The 21,539-nt window shown below is 54.7% G+C and overlaps 3 protein-coding genes across 7 annotated transcripts in view; 1 reads left to right on the forward strand and 2 right to left on the reverse strand.

Moving 5' to 3' along the window:
* The window catches only part of LOC133221697 (pre-B lymphocyte protein 3-like), a 157,787-nt gene that overhangs the window by 131,530 nt on the left and 4,718 nt on the right, over positions 1 to 21,539 (forward strand). The window lies entirely within an intron of this gene.
* On the reverse strand, positions 12 to 13,678 carry SLC25A1 (solute carrier family 25 member 1). Its single transcript, XM_061370786.1, has 9 exons — positions 13,525 to 13,678; positions 3,514 to 3,621; positions 3,294 to 3,393; positions 2,945 to 3,083; positions 2,405 to 2,489; positions 2,149 to 2,253; positions 1,831 to 1,946; positions 1,441 to 1,514; positions 12 to 1,337 (listed from the first exon to the last, which is right to left on the reverse strand). The coding sequence occupies exons 1-9, from the start codon at positions 13,601 to 13,603 to the stop codon at positions 1,223 to 1,225; spliced, it is 921 nt and encodes a 306-aa protein (XP_061226770.1). The 5' UTR covers positions 13,604 to 13,678; the 3' UTR covers positions 12 to 1,222.
* Positions 20,071 to 21,539, reverse strand: part of CLTCL1 (clathrin heavy chain like 1) — a 37,223-nt gene continuing 35,754 nt past the window's right edge. For 3 of the 5 annotated variants that reach the window (XM_061370804.1, XM_061370801.1, XM_061370802.1), the window contains one exon: positions 20,071 to 21,402. In XM_061370804.1, coding sequence (XP_061226788.1) covers positions 21,391 to 21,402 — 12 coding nt within the window. In that variant the 3' untranslated portion in view covers positions 20,071 to 21,390. The remainder of the gene's footprint in view (positions 21,403 to 21,539) is intronic. The other 2 variants (XR_009728049.1, XR_009728050.1) reach the window with 1 other exon arrangement.

Consider the following 21,539-nt stretch of genomic DNA (forward strand, 5'->3'; position numbering starts at 1 on the left):
AACAGGGCTGCTAAAGCCAGACTGATTTTATTCAAATTGCGAATGTAAAACAGAATAACAGTAAAAAAACCAAACAAACCCAATGCAACCCTCACTGGCTTCAGAGCAGAAAGCCACAGGTAAACCGTGCCCGGGCTTTCCTTCTCCTCCTTTGCCCTCCTGTGTTAAGGCTGCGCTCATCACTGGCAACAGGAGGGAGAAGGGATGGGTCGAGCCCCGGCTCCCGTGCCCACCCCCAGCTCCTTTGGGAGAAGTTTGGCACAAATCCGGCGGGGCCAAGCCCAGCATGGGGCAGAGCGGGGCTCCAGCCCCACGGCCACAGGTGTTAGTGGGTCAGCATGAAGCTCGGAAAGCTACAGGATTACCTATGGAGCTGCGGAGAGGCAGCGGGAGGGCAGATGGGGGGAATGTGGCAGAAAAAGGGGTTTGCACCCCGGCCGAGGGGCCAAGTCTGCGGGACGGGGCTGTGCCTCCTCGCCCCGGCTCGCACACGCGTCTCGACTGTAAACGGCAAGTGATGGGGCACCCGGCTCACCCCGGCCCCGCAGCAAGAACTAAAGGCCTGGCTGTATGTGCAACTGCGGGCAGCCCAGCACTGAGCAGGACCCGGGGCTGGGATGCAGCACCCCAGGGGGTTGGTGCTGGCAGGGAGGAGGGAGCCTGGGACCACAGCAGCAGGTCGCTGCCATCCCATACCGGGGTGTACAGGGCTGGTGGATCCCCATGGAGCTGCTGTGAGACCCACCGCATCGCTCCCAGCTGGTGCATCAGCCCCAAGAGCCTCCTCCAGCTGCAGTGCTTGCTGCACAGCATGGACATTGTGCCCACATGGCTTGGGGGAGCTCTCAGCACCCAAAAAAGAGCTGGCCCACAGGCAACTCCTGGCTGCTGGGGGCCTGGGCCACTGTCCCAGGGGACACCTTGTCCTGGATAACTGGCGCTTGCAAGTGATACAGGACCAGGAAGAAGTGTCACCAGGGGCTCAGGGTGGGCATAACCGGGATGCTGAGGGTCTGGATGCTGAGATGCTGCTCCCTCCCTGCTCCTTTTAGCGCACAACTAATAATTTAACCTGCTCCAGAGCCTGTTACTAAACATAAAGGTGGCCGGGTGTGGGGGGAAGGCGGGTGTGGGGCAGACTTGGCCCCAGTGGGCTTGGTCACGGCTCTCCAGCTGCATCCCCACAGGGTGAGTGAGGTGGGGGCCGCCTGGCCCGGCCCCCTCAGTCCGTTTTCCACACCTTGTTGAGGACCTTGACCACCTCGTCGTAGATGATGAAGACGATAGCCACATCGAGGCAGACGCGGCCCAGGCGAGGCACCGTGCCCTTGTAAAACCTGCCAGGGATAGAGGGGGATCCGTGGGGCTCGGTGCCCTCAGAACCCCCTGTCCTTGCCCATCCTTCTCCCCAGCTCCCCCCATGCCACCCGCAGTGCTTACGCAAGGGGCCCTTCGTATTTCATGATCTGGTAGGCACAGTCCCAGGTGCTCTTGTACTTGTGCGCTTCCAGCCCCTGTGGGTGGGAAAAGCAGGGTCAGAGCCTGGAGCCAGCAATGCATCGGGGGGGATTTCATACAGGGGGGCAGAGCTGGGGGTGAGCCAAGAGGAACCGATCGCCCTTTGTTACTGTGGGCCACCAAACCCAGCAGGGACATCCCCATCTCCTCTGTGCAAACACTTTTCAGCATCCCAAAGCCCACCTATGAGAGGGCAGCATCCCCAGGCACCTCCCAGACAACACCAGCAGATGGTGTCTGGGAGGCTCCCAAACAACAGTGGCCCCATCCCACCACAGGCAGAGAGGTCCCACACCATGCCCGGTGCTGTACCTGCATCCTGGTCTTTACCACATCCAAGGGGGTGTTGCCAAAGACACTTGCGGCTCCGGCAAGGGCTCCAAACACCCCCGTGACGAAGGGGTTGATGACCTTGTTGGGATCATCCCCTGGGAAGGAGGAGAGGTTGAGGACAGGGCGGTGGTGTGGGGATGAAACACGGCATCCCCAAGGGAGCCCAAGGAAGGCTCTGGGTCTGGCTGAGCCATGAGAAGCGGAGGGTGTGCTGATGGGAAGCCCAAGCCTAGCTCCTGAGGATGAGCTGGAGGAGCCAGCATCCCAGGGTGGGCTGTGGGGACAGGGACACCGTACCTTTGTACCAGTTCTTGAGGGAGGTCATGACAAAGAATCGGATGGCCTGGTTTGAGCCTTGCTTGAGGACGGTTGCGGTTAAGCCTTGGTAGGTCCCCTTGAGCCCTGCAGCAAGAGGGCGTTGGAGGAGAGCACCAACCCCATCAGCAGAGAAAAACCTCCCCAGGCTGCTGGTCCCAGCCTGTGCCACCTCCTGCCCCGTCCCTGCAGTGCGGCAGCACCCGGGGGGTCAGGATGCCTCTCCCTGGGGACTCACCCTGTTCCCGAACAATCTCCCGCACACCATGGAAGAAGCCACGGTATTTGGGCTTGGGGGAGCACTGGTCATGGATAAACTTCACCTGCGGGGAGACAATGAGCTTGTCGTGGCCAAGCCATGGGGAGATGTAATGTCCCCAAAGGGCTAACGGCCACCTGTCCAGGGATGGTCCCAAAATCAGAGCTGACCCTCATGCCCAAGCAATGCAAGGTGAGACCACAGGGGGAGCTTGTGCCCATGGCATTTTGCAGAGGAAAACCTGGGAAACTGCTTCTGAAAGCACCAACATGGGTTCTACAGTACTAAACTGGGTGATGGGGTGGCTCCTGGGTGGGGGGCTCCTCCCCAGAGTGGGAAAGGGACCGTGGCTGCTGGACCCGACCTCTCCATGGGGCTTTCCAGCATCAGCTCCTCCCCTACAAACCCACCCTGGGCAAATCCTCAGGTCCCTGAAAGCATCCTTGGCTCTCATCCCCTCCCAGCCCTGCCCAGGGTGCGGTGCTGGGCAAGGGGACACCGGTGGCTGCTCCCACCCACCTTTATGGTCTCCATGGGGCAAACAACGGCCACGGCCTCGGCCACTCCAGCGCCCAGCCCGCAGATGAGGCCCCGAGTGCTGTCCAGCCGCCCCTGCTCGTCTCTCATCTGGTTACTGAGGAACTCGAACATCCCGAACCTGCAAAGGAGCCACTGTGCAACCCCAGGGCCCCCCAGCCAGGGGCCTGCACCCCCTGTTCTGGGTCTGCCCCTGGGAGCAGCCGGGCACCCTTCCCACCCAGGAAAGCACCCTTTGGCAGAGTGACACTGGGGATGCCGAGGGCAAACCCACCCCTTGTTTGCTGCTGCCCAGGGTCCCCAGCTCACCCCGCGTCATGGGGGCACCTACCTGACAGCAGCCTTGGGGATGGAGCCGTACACCAGGGAGCTGAGCCCCCGGTACAGCCCCCGGATGCCATGGTCACGGACAGTCTGCTTCACACAGTCCCCTGCAGCAGAGCACAGTGCCACCGCCATCACTCACTGTACCGAGGCCACTGTGCCAGCCCCACTGCTCACCCCACTGATCCCCCAGCTCCAGCCAGGCTCCAGCAGGCTGGCACACTCACCGATGCCCTTGTAGCGGGGAGGGTTTGCCTTCTCATCCAGCTGCAGCTGCGTCTTCACATACTCGGTAGGGAATGTGATGCAGATCTCGATGCCTCCGGCCAGGCCACCTGGGAGGGAGAGGAGGGGATGCTCAGGCTGGGAGCAGCACCATGTACGTCCAGCACTGTGCAGTGCTGCCAGTTCCATGATGGCTGAGCCAGAGACCTCTTACCAGCCAGGTGTGGGCTGGGATGCAGTGTCCCTGTCCTCACCAGACCCCTGGGAACCTCACAGGGTAGCAGGGCCCTGTGCCAGCCTGGCACCCCGCACAGGCACCGTGCCTCACCATGGCAAGAGCTGGCGACAGGATCGACCAAAGGGGTGGGAAAACCGGGCCAAACGCGGCACCCAGGGCTGCTGATTCAGCACTGCCTCCTCTCAAAGGCAGAGCGCTGCACGGGAGCTGCCAGCACAGGGCTCTATAAACCCAACGGGGCCGAGCAGCGCTCCCCAGGAGCCCATTTGCAGCACCATTATCATCAAGGCAGTCCGGCCGCGCCGGGCTCACGCAGCGGCAGCTGCTGGGCGCTGATTACAGCGCTGAAGCCCTTCCTGCCCCGGAGCAGGGATGTGCCGGCTGCCGGTGCCTGGGCTGCCCTTGGCACGCTGCGGCCCCGGGCTCAGCCCCGGCCGGCCGAGCACCCGCCGCAGCCCGCTTCCTTCCATCAAAGCGCAGCCGGGCCCTGCCGAGCAGCGGGAGCTCTTTGTGCCGGCGCCAGCAGGAAGCATGGGAGCAGTGGTGGTTCCCCTGCTCTGCAGCCCGGTGCAAGCCAGTGCAGCACAGCCGAGCACAGCTCTGCTTATCAGCACCCTCCAAAGTACCCTGCGAGGGGATGCTGATAGGGCCCATGGGATGGGGGAGCTGAGCCGTGGCTCTTCCCTGGGACAACAGCAGGCAGCCCCTGCTCCTTAGGCTACGGCAGCTTCTCATATGGTCTTATTCCTTCTGTATGGCCTCCCAATTTACAAGAGACACCCTTAATCCAGGGTGCTGCCTCCACAGCTCCCTCCCACAGAGTGCCACTGGTGAAGCTGCTCACAGTGTGGGGACACCCTGCTGTGCAGGCTGGCACTCCCCATGGCACCAGGCCCTTCTGGAGGGAAAGGAAAGCAGCCTCAAACAACTCCCTCCAGCAGCTGGGCAGGACCCACCTTCAAACAGCCTTATCCTGGGTTACTTTGCTGCAGGCACCAGAAGCATGGGGCTGGGCTCAGGCTCGTCCCATTCTCATCCTCCCCGAGGCAGCCAAGAAGCCGTGCCAGCACTGAGCACAGTGGGATGACAGGAAAGCCCAGCCCCACGCTCAGAGCATCCCCTTCCTCCCACGGGGATGGGGCCACCATGGCACCGAGTGCTGGTCCCCACACCCAGAGCAGGACCAGCCAGCCCAGCCTGGCACCATCCCGGCACCGTGGGGCGCTGGGGACGGGGCGTGGGGCCAGCCGGGCTCTGCCGCAGCAGACAAAGGCTCCTTGTTCCCCCCTGTGTTCCCAGGAGGGGCTGGAGCTGCCCAGCCCGAGCCAGCAGCAATGGGCAACCACTGCCGGCCATAACACCTCCACAGCACCCCGGGGCACCAGTGAATGACAGCCAGCACCCCAAGGGTCCCCAGAGCACTCCTGCTGTCCCCTCAACCCTCTCCTGCCCTTGGCACATCCGTCAGAGATGGCAGATACTGGGGCCAAAGAGTTCCTGTGGGACCACAGAGGTCCCTGCTGAGCAGTGCGATGAGGAGCAGCATCCTCCGGCTGGGTGCAGCAGGCCCCGATAAGCTGAGCAGCAGCTGGCACCTCTCAGCACTGCTAACACAGCACAGTGCCACCAAGCCTTGCTGCCACCACAGCCACACAAACACCCTGAGCGCTGCCAAAGCCACTTCCCTTCCTCCACGCTGCAGACCTCAAGTGCTGGGCATTTTAACACATGTAAACGTTCCCTTTCAGTCCTCCAGCACGTCCAGGAGCCAGACAGAACCAGTCCAGGGGCACCCAGCACAGCGGCTACCCCAAACAGCACAGGGAGGGATGCTGCACCTCCTGCAACTTGCCCACAGCCTCAGCAAGCACCGGGATTAAGGACTTTGGTCTGTGCAGGGGAGGCAGAGGCTCTGCCCAGCATCCTGCAGGCAAAGCTGCATCCATAGCTTGTGAGGTGCCCCGCAAAGGATGCTGATCCTGGGAACTGGCAGCCTCTGGTGCACTGGGGCTGCCTGAGCCAAGGAAGCAGGAACAGGGCACTCATGCTGGCTGCCACAGGGAGCTGGATGGGAAGGGTGTCTCCATCCCAGAGCCACGGCTGGATGCTGGCCCCACGACTGCCCCCATCACTGTGTGCTGGGGAGAGGAGAGGGGAGGGCACCGTGCCCGCAGGCTGCGCTGGTACTGCACAGCCAGGACAGGCTCGACACCCCTGCAGCGAGCTATAGGGCAGGAGAACAGGTCTGCTCAGGGGAGAGGAGGATCTTCTCCCTCGTCTTGCTTGGGGACATGTGCCCCAGTGCTGCTCCAGCCCCAAATCCCATAGGAAGGGGCATGGAGCAGGGACCCCAGACACACTGCATTAGTTGGAGCTATCTTATCCTGTTTCCCTTTGCCTGCAGAGAGACAAGGTGGCACAAAACACCCACCCTACAGCCCCTTCCCTCCTTAAAGTGAGGCACATCAGAGCTCCTGCTCTGCTGTCAAACATCCTCTCCCCACCCCACTTTATTCCAGTGGAAACCTTATTCTATGCAAACAAACCACCTCATCGCCCATGAGCAGCAGCTTTTTCCAGCCCCCCTTCCCTCGCCAGCGCTGCCGAGGGCTTTCCAACCTGTTTACCCGGACTTTAACCAGCAGCTTCAGCTCTTGCAACACCATGGAGTCATCAGAACAGCCGCAGCGAGCACTCGGGAGGGGAAAGAGCAAGTGGGGCAGCCCAGCTGCTGGGCCAAGGCTCTGGGCTATCAGCTGGATGTGGTGGAGCCACAGGAGAGAGGATGTCCTTCGGGGAAGGTCGCTTTGCACAGCCTCAGAGGAGGTGCCTCTGGGGAGGGGACCCCGCTCCCAGCACTGGGAATGGCTCCCTGCCTGCAATGGGCCTGCAAGCACCCCGGGTGCCAGCAATCCTGACCCCATCGGCACAGTGGGGAAGGGGAAGAAGGGAAAAGTACCTGTTTGCCAGCCACAGAGCAAGGCTTTCCCAGACAAAGCTTAGCTCTCCTTTGCAGAGGGGCCAGCAGAGTTACTTGAGGATGCAGCTGCAGGCATTGGACACTGCTGGGGAGAGCTGGCAGGAAGAAGAGGGGTTCTGGGGACAGCAGACAGGTGCTACCCCTGCGATGCTCGTGCATCAGCACACACAGGTTCAGCTCAAACCCCACCAGCAAGCAGCTTCTGGAACACACCGGTCACCTGGGAGCTCATCCCAGGGACCACAGGTCTGGCACCCAGCACCGGTGGGTGCCAAGGGCAGCAGGACACAGCTGCAATGGGGAAGATGAGCAGAGCCCCAGGGCTGACACAAGCCAAGGCTGTGCAGTCAGGGCTGGCACTGCCACCCCCCAAAATCCTCTACCTGAAGGTAAGTGCCCCACAGAGCACACACTGCCCCACTGGGAGCCAGAGGGGGGCAGGAGCTGGCACTGTGCCTCTGCCACTCCTGCAAGTGACTGTGCCTGCAAGAGCATCCTGCTCCTGCGGACAGAGCAGCAGGTCTCTGTGCAGCGCTGATGAGAAGTGAGCACCTGGAGAGCAATTTCAGCCTCTCCATTTTAAGGGTAATTTCACATGCAGATGTACACAAGCATCTGATTCCCAAACAAAAGCCCCTTTTAACTTCAGGTTTGGCAGGATGCTTTCAGGCTAGAAGAAATTACTCCTGAGGGCCTGCAAGCAGAGCAGCAGAGCTCTCACAGGACCATCCCTGAAGCTTGCCCTTCCTGCCCAATGCGTGGCTCAGGGCAGTGGGAAGGCACAAACAGGCTTCCAGCTCCTCTCTAGGGCAGCAGCAAGAGCTGACCCTCATGCTTGTCCTTACTGAGAGGGCACCCAGCCCACACACAGAAGGTGAAGGTGTACAGGGTGAGCCGAGCAGGCGAGAAGCATGACACAGACCGCATGCTGCAGGCACAGCCCACAACCCTGCCTGCCTCCTGAATGCCGTTCCTAGCCTCGTGAGGGCACTTGGTGCTCTTCCCCTCCGGGCAAGAGGCCTTTCAGAGCTCAGTAAATGAAACATGAAAGGCCTCAAAGAGCAGCTCAGGACTGTTCTCTGCAGCCCACATGCTGCCCCACCAGCAGCACAGCCCTTACTGCCTGCGACAGAGGGATTCACCCCCTCTTGGCAGCCACCCATGGTGCTCTTGAGCCACCCATGACACAGCAAAGGCAGCGGTGGAGAAATCCTGCCCTGCCTGCAGTGGTGAAACGGGTTGAGCGGGCTCCACCCTCTCCACATCACCCCATCCCCTCCTTCAGTACCTTGTGAAACGGGCTCAGGCGCAGGCAGGCTGGGGACAGCGCTCTCAGAGAGCTGGCTTTGAACAGCCCCCCCCGGACACCTCCTTCAGCAGCCCCATCCTTGGGGAACACCACCACGGGGGCTGTTATGCGTTGTACGGATCCCACCCATCACTGAGCTTGGGCAGGGCTGCTTCCCCCCGGCCACACTGCCCCATTGCCTGTGTTTTGGTTAGAAGGGAAATAAACACGTCCTGCAACAGGTCAGCCCGCCTCAGCAGGCATCCATCCCTGCGCTGGGGCCCTGCAGGGTCTCCTATCTGATAGGGGCAAGGCCGGTGGGAGGCACGGGTGTTCAGCATGTCCATCGGTAAATACGCGGCTGCTTTCGTCATGGGACTGTGCTACAGCCAGGCTGGAGGGAGCCTGATCCCCTCACCAGGGATACTGAGGATGACAAACATGAAATGTGCCTCTCTGTACCCTGTGCCATCGGGTGGGTAAACAGCCCCATGCAAACAGCGCTGCAGATAATGCTGTCGATGGGATGGAGTAATCTGTCCCTAATCTTACTGGAACCATCCTGTTTCAACAGGTTGTCCTTTCACAACCTGCTCATTCATCACCCCTTCGCATTTACTTCTCAATGGGCCAATACTGCAGTAAATCTTTATTATGGACTTCATGGCTGCGAGTGCAATGGCAGAAGCCATTTCCCTTCGCTCACAGTCACAGCATCATCTGCCTTTGGTGCTGACTTCACCTCTGGGGACAGCCAAGTCCCTTGTCCCAGCTCAACTCGCCTTCACCCTGCTGCCCTGTGCACCCTAAGGCCCTGGCAATGCCCCTGTGAGCTTGCTCCTGACCAACTCACCGCAGCACTTCAGACACCTACTGCTTGAGTGTCCAAAACTCCTCCTAAAGACGGGCAACAGGGAGCCAGTGTCAGAGCCCAGGGCTGCTGGACACATCCCTCAGTGCAGCCCTGTGGCTGGATAAAGGAGCCACTGCGGGAATGAAGCCTTCCCCGGGGACAGGCTCTGGTCCCACAGCCAACAGCACAGGGGAATGGCTGCAGCAGCAGGCAATGGAGCACAGGGAGAGAGAAAAGATGACATAAAGATCAACCCCTGCTGTCAGGAGGTGACCTGAGACCTCATGGCACAAGCACAGGGTCACCACTGCCCAGGCAGGAGCACTAAGCTGCATTGGCATGCACTGCACAAGGCTGTCAGAGCTGAGAGATGCTGCAATGTCCCTGGGCTGTCAGCTCACGGTGCTCATTGCCTCCAGAAGATGGATGGCCTCTTCCGATCATCTACGTCAACCCAGGGAAAATGGTTGCCTGCAGAACGTCAAGCACAGCACCAGGCATGTGAAAATCTCAGCAGCACATTTCAAGGCCAGGATTAATCCCAGCTCACACAGAACCCATTCAGACTGAAGGAGCTGAAGGACCGCAGTGTGGTTTCCCAGTCCTGGGGCTGGCAGCCTCCTCCCACCAGAAGCCTTGGGGCTGCTCTGGGTTTCTGCAGTCCACGCGGGCTCAGAGGCAGGCAGGGACGCACTCAGGGCCTGCGTGTTCCTTCTGCCCCGCTCCCCAGGCACACACCAGACAGACCACGGCCAGGCGGGATGCACGGCGGGCCAGCAGACCAGGCAAGATGGGCTCCCTCCATGCTCACCAATCCTCCCCACTGCCACATCCAGCCCAGCGCCCCACTCCCCCGCTCAGCATCAAGGGGGAAACATCCCCTGCTCTGCTGCGAGCTGCAGTCTCAACACCAGGCAGTGTTCCAGACCACAGCAGCACAGCCGCCCTCCCAGGACGCCAATGGCCCTGGAAGCAGAGGGGGACTTGGGCCTTTTGGGAATGATGTCCTGCTCTGCAAGGAGCAAGTCTCAGCTTTCACATCCTGCCCTGACTCTCTCCTCTGTAGGTACAGTGCTGCCTAAGAAAGGTCGTATCAGGAGATTAACAAAGGAGACTGAAGCTGTAATTACTGCTTTGTATCTCCTGTGATCCTGGGCTCCCTGCTTTGGGTGCTTCATGCCCTACCCTGCAGGCTCTTCTCTTTCTCCCTGCACAGTCCCTCTCCCCTCTGCCCGTGCTCCTCCTGGGGCCCTGGTGCACATCACTGCTGATTCCCAGCAGCACTCAGTGTTTGTAGCAAACACCAGAGCAGCAGCAAGCTCTTTCCAAGCCAAGCATCACGCAGGGCAGCATCCAGGCCCCCTGAGCAGGCAGGATTAGGTGTAGGCAGGAACAGCAACTGTGCACCAGCCCCCAGGCAAGGCATCCGGGAGCTGCTCCGTGGGAGGGAGCAGACCCCAGGCTTCAAAGCCGGCTAAAACCAGAGCAAGGCTGTCCTCAACCCTGGCCAGGGCAGGCAAAGGCGCTGACCCACCAGCCCCTGTGAGCCCTGCTGGGGAGGTTTGCCTGCGAAAGGACAAGGACCGTTTGTGCCGGGCTCTAAACGGCCACCGCAGGCTGGCTGGAGCTGACCTAACAGCCCCGTGGTGCCCAAAACCCAGCGAGGAGCCCCTGGGACACACAGGGGTGAACCCCCCCACCAGCTCCTGTTTCACCACTCGCTGCTTCACTTCGAGCCTGCTGCAGCGTGGCCTGTGCCAAGAACTGGGCAGTGCAGGAGCAGCACCAAATCCTGTGGGAAGCTGGTGGGAGGGACAGGAGCCCAGCGGGATGGTTTGGAAACCACAGCACAGCATCCGGGAGCTGCTGAAGGGAGGCTGAGACACGGCTGGGTGCCCAGCTCAGCCTGCAATCAGGCTCTTGCCCAGCAGAGGAGACAGGAGCGGGACCTCAAACCAGCTCTTGAGTTCATAATTACACCAGCTTTACAACAGGCAACTGGGCCAGCCTGCGAGGTAGACACACATAAGACCTGTTTCAGTATAAGCCCTGCACGTTTGCCAGTCTTTTAACCCAGTTTAACTAAGCCACATTATACCAACCCTTAGTGTCCTACAGCCACATCACTTCTGACCCAGAGCCATGCCCCTCAAATTAGCTTTGTACCATCAATTCAGAGCGTGGGGGTCCCCCCCTTGCAAAGGGGGTGTAGAGGTTGAACAGCAGCAGAACCCGCACCCACCCAGCTCTGCCCTCTGTAACCCTGAAGACCCCCGGGAGTGACACGCACCCCAATGGCCGGGACAGCCAAGATGTCCCCGTGTGCTGTGGCTGCAGTGAGGTGAGGAGCTGCCCTGGCACACACACAGCGGCTGCTTGGACAAACGAGAGACCATTAGCAAATTAATGTTTAACTTTGCCTTCACCGTCGCAACAACAGGAGGAGAAGAGCGCTTGGCAGCCAGAGCTCCGCTTGTGTCTCTGCAGACAAGAGCCAGCGCAGGTCCGGGCAGCAGGAGGGAGCTGTGCCCCCCGGCAGGGATCTCCATCGCACATGGGGTCTGGGAGCAGACACGCACCCAGGGTGGGTGATGGCAGCTCATTTAACCCCAGCAGCACAGCACAGCACAGCACATCAGGAACGGCTTGTCTCTGAGCACCTCCAGTTCTATGAGGAAGATGAGCTTTGGAGCACACAGCCCTGTTGTGCAGACAGGGGGTAGATGAAAAGCCTCAAGAGCATCGGAGGTGATTAAAGTTATCAGTCTCTAAAACTCCTTAAAGTCATCAGAGACAACCACAAACTGCACTGCATCCCCCCAGAAGGGGCTGGAGGGCTGAGCAGGCCGGAATGCAGGGAGTTAACAGCAGCTTTCTCCCATTTATGTGGTTCTCTAATACAATTAGATGCCACAGAGGCTTGGCTGGACTTCTGCCCATTAACCAATTACTCTGATTTGCTTTGTGTGAGGAGAAGACTAGCATCTCAATAGGGTCCTTCTTCCACCTCTGCAGCCTCACATGGACCTAGAAGGACTCCTCCATGTAGGAGCATGTGCAGCTTTGCGTTGTTGCTCAGACTGACACCCAGCAGAGGCCACAAGCACCATGTCCGTTCCTTTGCACCAGAAGAGCTTCCAGGCTCGCTTATGGCAGCTTTTCTGGCAGGGGAGAGCAGGGCAGGCCTGCTGCAGCCTCTTCCCGAGTGTGCCCACAAACCATGCACTGGTGATCCCTGATTACAGACCTGTGCAAGGGCTACAGAAGTGTCCTGGTACACTGGCCCAGGCAGCGACAACCTGATGCACCACACATGGGCAATGAAGTGGGAAAGACTGAGAGGGCTGGATGAGGAGAAAACATCCTGTCTCTATCCCATCCTAAGCTTAGACTAAATCCCATTTAAAAGACCTCTGAGTACAAGGGGATAAGAAGATGCCTGAACTAACAAGGCACTTTGATGGGGTGGCAGCACAGGTTTGAGACCCCTGAGGAGCACAGAGCTCTGAAGAGGCCAGGCCTCATCAATGGGTTCATGTGAATGTTCGGCCATGGCTGCAGCCTTCTCATGCCCTTCTGGCCGGGCAGCCCTGGTGACAGCACAGACCCTTCTATGCCACTGATGTGACCCCAGGAAGCCTCATGACCCTTTGCGTGCTCCGGAGCTCGCATCCATTTCCCACAGCGATGCTGTCTCCAGCAGTAACCTGGATCTGCATACGGAGAAGCCAACCACCGAGGCAGGGCTGGCGTGGCAAAGGGCTCTGCTCCCCTACCCAGTGGGACGGGCAGAGCCTTGCTCCCCCCACGTCCCGCTACAGGAGGCTTTAGCTCTGCCCTTGGAGCAGAGCAGAGTTGGCCAGACGAACAAAGGCACAGTCGTAGGAGGGAGAATTGGCTGGAAAACACAAAAGCTCTAAACATGCCAATGGTGTGGAGGCTGCGAGGGCTCGTTTGAAAGAGAAGACACTGATGTGCACTCTGGGAATTGTCCTTGGAGTGGCAGAAGAAACCAGGGAGCTAATGAAGGGCTACAAAGGAGTTTAACAAGCCTTCCACTGTCTTGGACTCCGTTCAGCTCCGAGCTCAAACCAGCCACAAGCAGAAGGGAGCACATTAACTCTGCAGTTACTGCTGTACTCAGAGCCTGTTTAGACCCCATGAAAACGGTCAGAACAGGATGGTAAAACACGCCCTGATCCACGGGAACTGATGCTGACACACAAAGGAGGGACCAAGAAGCCGTAAAAGGAGCTGCATCACAGCAGCGTGCGAGACACGGCTGGAGCAGGCACAATCTGAGCGCTGCCGCTCCAGCTTTCTGCCTTCACACCCCCGGGGGGTGCACAGGGAGCTCCCTGCCGCCTCCTCCTCCATCAGCCCAACTCTCCTGTTAACGTGTCCCTCTGCCCCGCCACGCACGGCGGCTGCGAGCACACCGGCCCCTCCCCGCCAGGCCACAGGTTGCAGGCACAGCCCCGCAGCCACCGCCGCCCAAGCCGGGGATGCAGCCGCGGGAGCTGCCACGGGACGCGCCCGGCTGGGATGCAGCGGGACGGGGCATGGGCTGGCCCGGGGGCTGCCGGGCTCGCACGGCGGGACCAGCACCTGCGGGATGCCCGCGCTGGCGGCCGGTGCCGGGGCGCTCACTCACCTGCCAGGATGGCCTTGCCGGGGTGCGTGAGCTTGGCCTTGCCGCCGGGGGCGGCCGCAGGGGCAGCAGCAGCGGGCATGGCCACGGCTCCTGCGCTGCCCGCGGCGGCGGCGGCGGCCGGGGCCCTATTTCAGGGCCGCGCCCGCGAGGGGCGGCCCCGGCGGCGTCACATCCTCGGGGGGCGGGGCCGCGCCCGGCGGGGCTCCGCGGAAGCGAGCCCGGGAAGCCGCCGGTCCCCTCCGCCCCCCGAGCCGCGGGACCCGCGGTGTTCAGGCGGCCTGAACCTGCCCGCCCTGGGGTGCGCGCAGCGGCACGGGCGCTGGTGGGGGTTTGATGAACGCTGTGAAGGGGGAGCTCGGTGCTGCCCTGCCCTGGGATCGTTCTGTTTTGGTCAGGGAGGAGGAGGAGGAAGCGCCCAGAGCAGCAGTCACTTGTGAACGCCTCGCACTGCAACCCGGAGAGAAACCAACACATTCTCAGGTGAATACCGTGCCTGTGAGTGCAAATCACGGCACTGGTTTGGCCTTTGCAGATGTAGGAAGACAGCACTGCACTAGTTCATGCCTGAAAGCTACGTGCGGGAATGCTGCGGAGTGAAACCGACACTTCAGTTTTCCATGTGGCATTTCCCAGAAAGCGGGAAATGCTGGCGCTGGACTCCAGAGCTTTGCTATCCCCTGCACCCGGAGCAGCCGCCCTGTTCCAAAGAGGGAACATCTTGTGTCAGAAAGCCTCCCCCGGCCGTGTGCAGTGCGTGCTCCTGTTGAGACTTGCTGTCTGTGTGCCCGGTGACAGGGGTTTTGCTCACCAAGATTCAGCAATCAGGCAGCTGGATTCCAGGTGCCAGCCTCATCTGGAAGCCAACTGCAGTGATAACGCCGTGGCTTCAATGCCTGCCTGCAGAAAGGCCATTTGGGAAGCCAAAGCACGTGTATCCTTCCAGGATTAAAAGCAAACTAACACACACTTGCATTGCAGAACTCATCTGTAGGTGAGACCAGAGCTGCAGCTGGCTTCAGAAGAGTGAAAACAGAGACAAGTATATTCAAGTGGTCTCTTGTCAAGTCTATCTCAGCACAGAGAAATAGGGGGGAGGAGGGAATAGTGCATGAAGGGTACCCAGAAGGAACAAGCATTCATAGTCCCAGTTGCAGAACGGTGTCAGGTGTTCAAGTTAGCAGCATTGGAATGGCAAAACATAAGACGAATCCTTTCAAAAAAGGCAAACAAATGCATTTGGATTTCTGATCGATCTCTGCAACTCCTCACTACCTTTTCCATCAAATCATAATAACATTCCTGTGTGCTCACAGACACACATACCCAATGCTGCCTGGAGGCCGTGATGACCTTCACAGCAAACACAGGCTCTTAGAGATTCCCAAATCAAGTCAATGAGGCCTGTGCACAATCTCATCCTGTCCAAGAAAACACTACACCAGCTGCTTAATTCTCATCAGTCTCAATGGGATTCACAGCAGTGCTTACTTTGCTGAGCAGGGAAGGGATTATTCATATTTAACCACATGCAGATCGCAAGCCATCTCAGCTTGACCTCCAAGAGGCTGCTAACCCCACTTGTCAGCAGGAAGCCTGAAGGAGAAGAGCACTGAAGGAAGATACGTAACCTTGAAATACTGGAGACTGCAGCAGGTGAGTTTTAAATCCTCTTACATGAAGATAAAGACTTGACCAGACTTGCATATCTCCTAGGAAATGGCTAGTTAAAGCATAAAAGAGCAGCTACTCTCACAGCAGGATATCAGCTCTCTCCCATACTGCTCTCACTTCATGAATTTGCATGGGAACAACCCTCTCAGCCCATTTCCCTTGCTAGTGGTTGGTGCTTGTTTCTGCTGACATAGAAAGCTAGAATTGTGAAGTATGTGGTCGGGTGTTACTGCAGCCTGGGCACCTCATGGCCTCCTTCCATTGGAATTAAAGAGAACTACTGAAGAGAAAAAGAATCAAAAAAGTTGCTTCCAACACAGGCAGTGTTTGCAGACAGAGCTTTCTGGATCCTAGGAAGCAGTGACCACACTTCAGTTCCAGCTTATCTCCCTTGCCCCTGTGGGTTTAATTGCCACAGCCTGATGCACCCAGCAGCATTCAGAGACCATGAGTGGTCAGTATGGGGCAGGTAACTCTATTACATGCCCTTGAATCACAGGATCTCTTAATTTCACTGAATAATCGTCTATGTTATCTGAATTGTTACAACTCATCAACTAATACAAACCTTCCCACATGTTACTAATCCCTTTCACTTGGGGTCTTATGGTAAAATAAGAAAATTGATTTCTCCTCAGGTTCCCTGACAAGACCAAGCAGTTCCTTTATGCATAACAGATCCTGCACATAACGAGCTTCAAGGAGAAGTAATCATACTGAAGAGTTAACATTTCCCCAGCTTTCCCCAGCAGCAGGAGCTACTGGGACTGTTAAGATGATGGTATTCCAAAACAACTAGCACCATTCCCACTTCAGCAGAGCACACACACAAAAAGAGCTCCTGTTGAGCCTCAAAATTCTTCACTGGGATTACCAAAACTGAGGTGCTCCAGAGCCTGACAGACCACAGATGTCCTCAATCCATTACCATCTGAGTGGGCATGACAAAATCCACATACAGCAACAGCATTGACAGGTTGTCATTCCAAATCATGGTCATGCATCCCTCACAGCATGATAGTTTACCAAAAGAAACTACTCTAGCTGACAAACCCTGGTGGCTGTCCACCCTAGATGAGACCACTTCCCCACCCTATGGCTGGAAAAAAGAGTATCTTCTAAAAGTAAAGCAGTTCCAAAACTTACTACACCCACCATTTATTTACCAAACACACTCCTTGCTTCCCAGCTGGATAACCAGCACTTTGGGAGTTCGTGCTCTACATAACATTTGAGACCTCATCGCTGTGGAAAACAACATACCAGATGACTTTGTAATTCCTCCCTTTCATACCCACTAGGGGGAAAAGGAGGAATACATATTTTTAGACAGAGATCTTAAAGTCTTGATTAAAACTACAGCAGACAAAAAAAAAAATCGTCTCCTTGAGTCATGAAACCACACAGGAAAATGCATGACTAAAACTCAGAATTTGACTCAGGATTCCTAAATTCTAACACATAAAAGCAATGCAGGACTTCACTGTCTGTATTTCAAACTCATACTGTCTTCATCTTAACAGCTGACAACATTGTCTCTTGTAGCTTGGAAGAAAACAGATGGGGTTTGCTACCTTCCTGAATGATCTCAAAGGCTCCAGACTGAAAGTCCTCTACTGAAGCACATACCTCTGCTAGCAACTTCTGCAGCGTTTTGTTAATAAAAACATGAGTCAGGATCTGTCAGGATCTTTGGAAAGATGCCCAGAGAAAACACACAGTATTGACTACCAAGATACCTACGCTAGCAATAGACTCGTTGAAGGCTGAATGCTTGCTGAAGGAAGAGATGCAGCAGAATAAAAAGACCCCAGATCCATTAAGCTGGACTGGTGCACCTGCAGGTTGCTATAGGAAGTGTTAATTCACTTGGCAAACCACAGCCTAATTACCCACTACTGACACAGAGCACTCTGGTGGTGTTTAGCATTTTCCAGCCTTATGTTCTGTAACATTTTATCACAAATTCAGGATGCCCCAGTTTTACCTTCTGGGAATAAATGCGATGGAAGCAGTCCTGGAGTACTCTGTAAAGCAAGAAACCAGTCAACTTGGAACCAAGTGACAAACCAAGCACAACAGGAAGGACCTAGAAAGACTGGGAGGTTCTACACATGAGGAATAAACCCTGCCACAAGGTAGTATGCACACTTCCTAAACTGCTTGATATGTGAACCTGGTATGTGCAGTGCTATTTCTTCTAAGACTTGCAAGATTTCTAGCCTGTTCTTTTCAGTACGAATTGGATCCACTCTCATGCTGGTTTAATCACAACAAGAGGCTCTCAGTGGCCAAGTTCTAGCCTGCCAATTGAAACGTCACACACTGAAGAATAAACATTAACTACACAGCAGTTGAACAGTCAGCTTTACCCACATGTATCACATGTACCCAAGTACAAAAGTTATCCCACTTATCTAGGTGGGATATCAGATGACAAAGTTGGACTTGTTTTCAGTGTTAAAGTTCAAAAAACAGATCTTTTCTGCTTCCGAGTTGCTGGTTTTGCCCAGGGAAAGAAGCTGTTCCTTGTTTCATGCAGCCTTATTAAGGGAACCACGTCATGCTAGGGCTCAGCATTGCAGTTGCTAAAAAAAGAAGCTTCTGAATCAAAAGTAAGTTTTGGACCTAAGAGTTACTTCTGTCTTTCCTGTATCATTCCATAATTTGTACAAACTTAAAACAGGCTCTATCTGCCTACAGTTTTTATTTTTTAAGGAGCAAAATAACTTAGGACTATTTTCCTCTGCTACACTGCCATTTAATTAAAGAGCCCTAAAAACAGGGGAAGGGAAATAGAAGTCTTGTAAAAACATGGTGTAGCCAGCAAGAAACAGAACTTACCCCAGCGATGCGTTCCTCCTGAGTTTATAGGGGTGGCTCATCTGGCCCAACAGCACAGACAGCAGCAGCTTTGTCAGACATTCTTCCTCCCCTTTCACTTGTGTTTGTACCAAAAGAAACCAGTAACCTTTACAGAGGCAAGGGAGCAAAGGATAGGGTAAGGAGCTCAAGTGCTAGCACAGAGTGAGCAGCTGAATACAGGTCAGAATTGTATGCCAAGAGGAGCACATGTCCTTGCAGTCATTTCTGGAGAGATCAGTTTCCACCTAGCTCACAAGCATTAAAGTGGCTGCAAAGCAATGTTTGCTAGTTGCTTGTCTCCTCTGATGCAGAGCTGTAGCTGCCTGAAGTGTGCCAGACGAGGGAAAATTCCCCTAAAGTCTGACAAATTGCAAGAGCTGCTCTAGAAGGCAATCCATACTCTGCTTCACATAGGAAAAGCATGAGTGGGTAAAAGCTGTGTTCTGACGAGTTACTGTTTGACAGTCTTGTAAGCCTAGAACATGCATGAACAAATCATTCCTCGTGATAGCCCTAGCACCATCTCACTGAAGCAGGGGGAATTAGTGAACTTAGTTTTAAATATTTTCTGCAAAATAATGTTATGAAAGTTTTCAAAACCTTGGATGGACACAACAAACTGCATTAAATCCTCCACTTACCTCACCAGAAGAGAGGTTATTTCCTGCTCAGAATGACTTAACTGTTAAAGAAACAGTAAGGTACTCTGGTATGCAAAGAGTTTGTTCCACATTTCAGGTACAGCTGCACTGCACCAGGAGTATGGTTTTGGATGCATTTCAGAATGCAAGATCACAAAACTTATAAAAGCCATTATACTTAGCAAGAGCTAGAGCTAGCAGGAGAGCAACTAAAGCCAAAATATTAATCAGAGACTGCAGCTTTGCTTTCCTTGAGAACTTAGTTATTCCTGTAATTAGATTTCTAGAGTGAAGCTATTAAGGATCCCTAAGCTAGCTCAAATTCTCCACAGGTCATAAGCTGTTCTAGTATTTAATTGAGCAATTTACTGTATTCCACCACCAGCTTATACTTGTTACTATAAAGCCACAGTAAATTTTTGAGAGGAAGGAAACTGACAGTCATATTAACCCTTGAGCTGGCCTTCAGTTCTAGCTGACTTACACAAATTCCTTTCTACCCACAAGGAACTGGTTACAAAACCTAACTACCATCTGCCTGGAAAGTAGCATGCTACCTGGCTAGTTCCTGCTAGGCGTAAGTCCAGACAGAGCGCAGATTTGCTCGGAGTCATTAGCTGCTCAGTATTTGAAGCTGAGCTGTTGTGTGCTGATCAGTATAAAACTGAGGTTAATATGTTGCATTAATGCTTGAAGCATTCTGGCTTGTGTCAGGAAGGTGGACACCATATCTCTGTGCCATTGCTGTTGCAGTGCCATGACCAAGAGTGACAATATACTACGCAAAATGGTGCCAAAGTATAGACTGTTGTTACTGATTTCACAATCCTGGCAGTCTCTACGAGTTGACACTTGTAGATGTTTTGCCCTGCTCAAGCAGAATTCAGTATGAAAAGGTGTAGCTTACCACTACCGCTGCTGTATTAATGCATTTTAGCAGAGAAAACATTAACTGCAGCATCTCCTTTAGCACAGGGCTGATGCTTTTCCAGTCCTGTGAATGAAGTCATGTAAGCATGACTTCATTCATGCTGCAGCATGGCCTCCACACGTGACAAAGCATGCTGACGTGTCCAGTGAAGAGACCACTCTCTCCTGTGTAACCTTATCTAGGTGTTCCTGCTCTGGCAGGGGGATTGGACTAGATGATCTTTTGAGGTCCCTTCCAATCTCTAACATACTGTGATACCACAACTCCCTCTTAAGTAAACGGCTAAGCCATTCATCACAGATGATTTGACACAAGTTCCCCTCTTCCTGCCTGGCACCCTTAGTTGTCACATTAAGAAATCTAATGCTAACAGTGGTAGAGTATTACTACTAACCAGTCCCCATCCCCAAGATATTAAGACTAGAACCACACAGTAGATACTGCAGTTTTACATTTATAGTTGGACTTTTATAATATTCAAGATTAGCACAAGATTCATAACCATAAATTATACATTGTTATCTAAGTACATAAAACGTTAATGATACATGTATTTGAAGTGGCACGAAGTAATAATACATCCCTGTTGGCATTCTCAAAGGAAGAGGTGGGTGATGGACATGCTGTTCATACAACTGCAGCATAGCAGAACCGAGTCACCGCACCCTGGTAGTTCAGGTGGTGCTGACTCTGCCCACCAGACAGGGGCAGAACATGGCGTGGCAGGAAGCCAATGCCAGAATCAGTTAAAGGTGCAAATAAGATGTCAGGATTTGGGCCCTCCCTACTGTCTCAGTATTCTAGCAGTGCCCCCCTCCCCAACCCTGACACTGGACTCTTGCATCTCTACTACTTTGGCAGCCCATGCACACTCCAATGTTCACTTGCCACACATAGCTGAGGTTTCCTTTAGTACCATTTAACGTCAATAAGTAACATGCTCTCTTCTTGTTAAACAAAAAGGATCTGGGAAGTGTTTGCTCTCCGGCATGAGAAGATTTATTTTCTTCAAGTCTCAGATCTACTCCAGAAAAATATAGAACAGACTCCAACAGCATTGAACCCCAACAGCATTATTGTCCAGAAAAGGAAACTTTCCCAATATTCCTCTAAACATTCAGAGCACAAGTATTAGAAAGCCCATTTTCTTTTGCATGTAAGAGTGCAAACAAAATGGGGTACTCAGATGTACACAAGCTTTCAACAATTCATTATTAACGAGATGCTTCACTGAATTGTTAACAACCCTGCTACTTCAGTAGCTTCAGCTAAAGCTTTAACAACTTGGTGCCAGGCAATTTCCCAGCTGCCTTCAATGGGCTTTGCAAAAGAAAGAAAAAATATGCTCTCTTCTCCCTGGCCTCAAGCAGTTATTGCTATATGAGTTAGTGAAATAGTGCCTTAACTTCAGACAAGAGTCTCACAATGTCATTAACAAAAGCTGCCTTTCAGAGGTTGAAATGTAACCGGACAATAATCAATAAATAACAGTAACAGGCATCTCGTTGAAGTCTCCTCACTGAGCCAGGCAGCAAGTGTGTTCAGCCAACAGAAGGTCATCTGTGCCTTTAGGACCATTGTACACTTCTTGGAGAAGTTAAAAAGGGACGGGAAAGAAGAGAACAGAGACAGTGAAGGTCTGTCAGAGAGCTAGTTACATATTGAAACCATAAACAGGCGGCTGGGTGAATCCTGGTGCTGTGTATCCATATGGGAAGTTTGCCTGGGGAGGCACTGCACTTGGGCCTGCTGTTAACATCAGCTGCTGGCCTAGAAAACCATGAGGGGAAAAAGAAGAAAGTTAGTTTAAAAATCCAAACTTCCCTAATGTTAGGTGTACTATGGGACGGGATTACAGGCTTTAACAAAACATGAGCCACTATGCAAGCACACACTAACAAATCATA

Source organism: Neopsephotus bourkii, unplaced genomic scaffold (genome assembly GCF_033783945.1).
Source record: "Neopsephotus bourkii isolate Nb327-2 ecotype Australia unplaced genomic scaffold, CSIRO-AGI_Nbou_v1 NB_1542, whole genome shotgun sequence".
In the NCBI taxonomy this organism is placed as follows: domain Eukaryota; kingdom Metazoa; phylum Chordata; class Aves; order Psittaciformes; family Psittacidae; genus Neopsephotus; species Neopsephotus bourkii.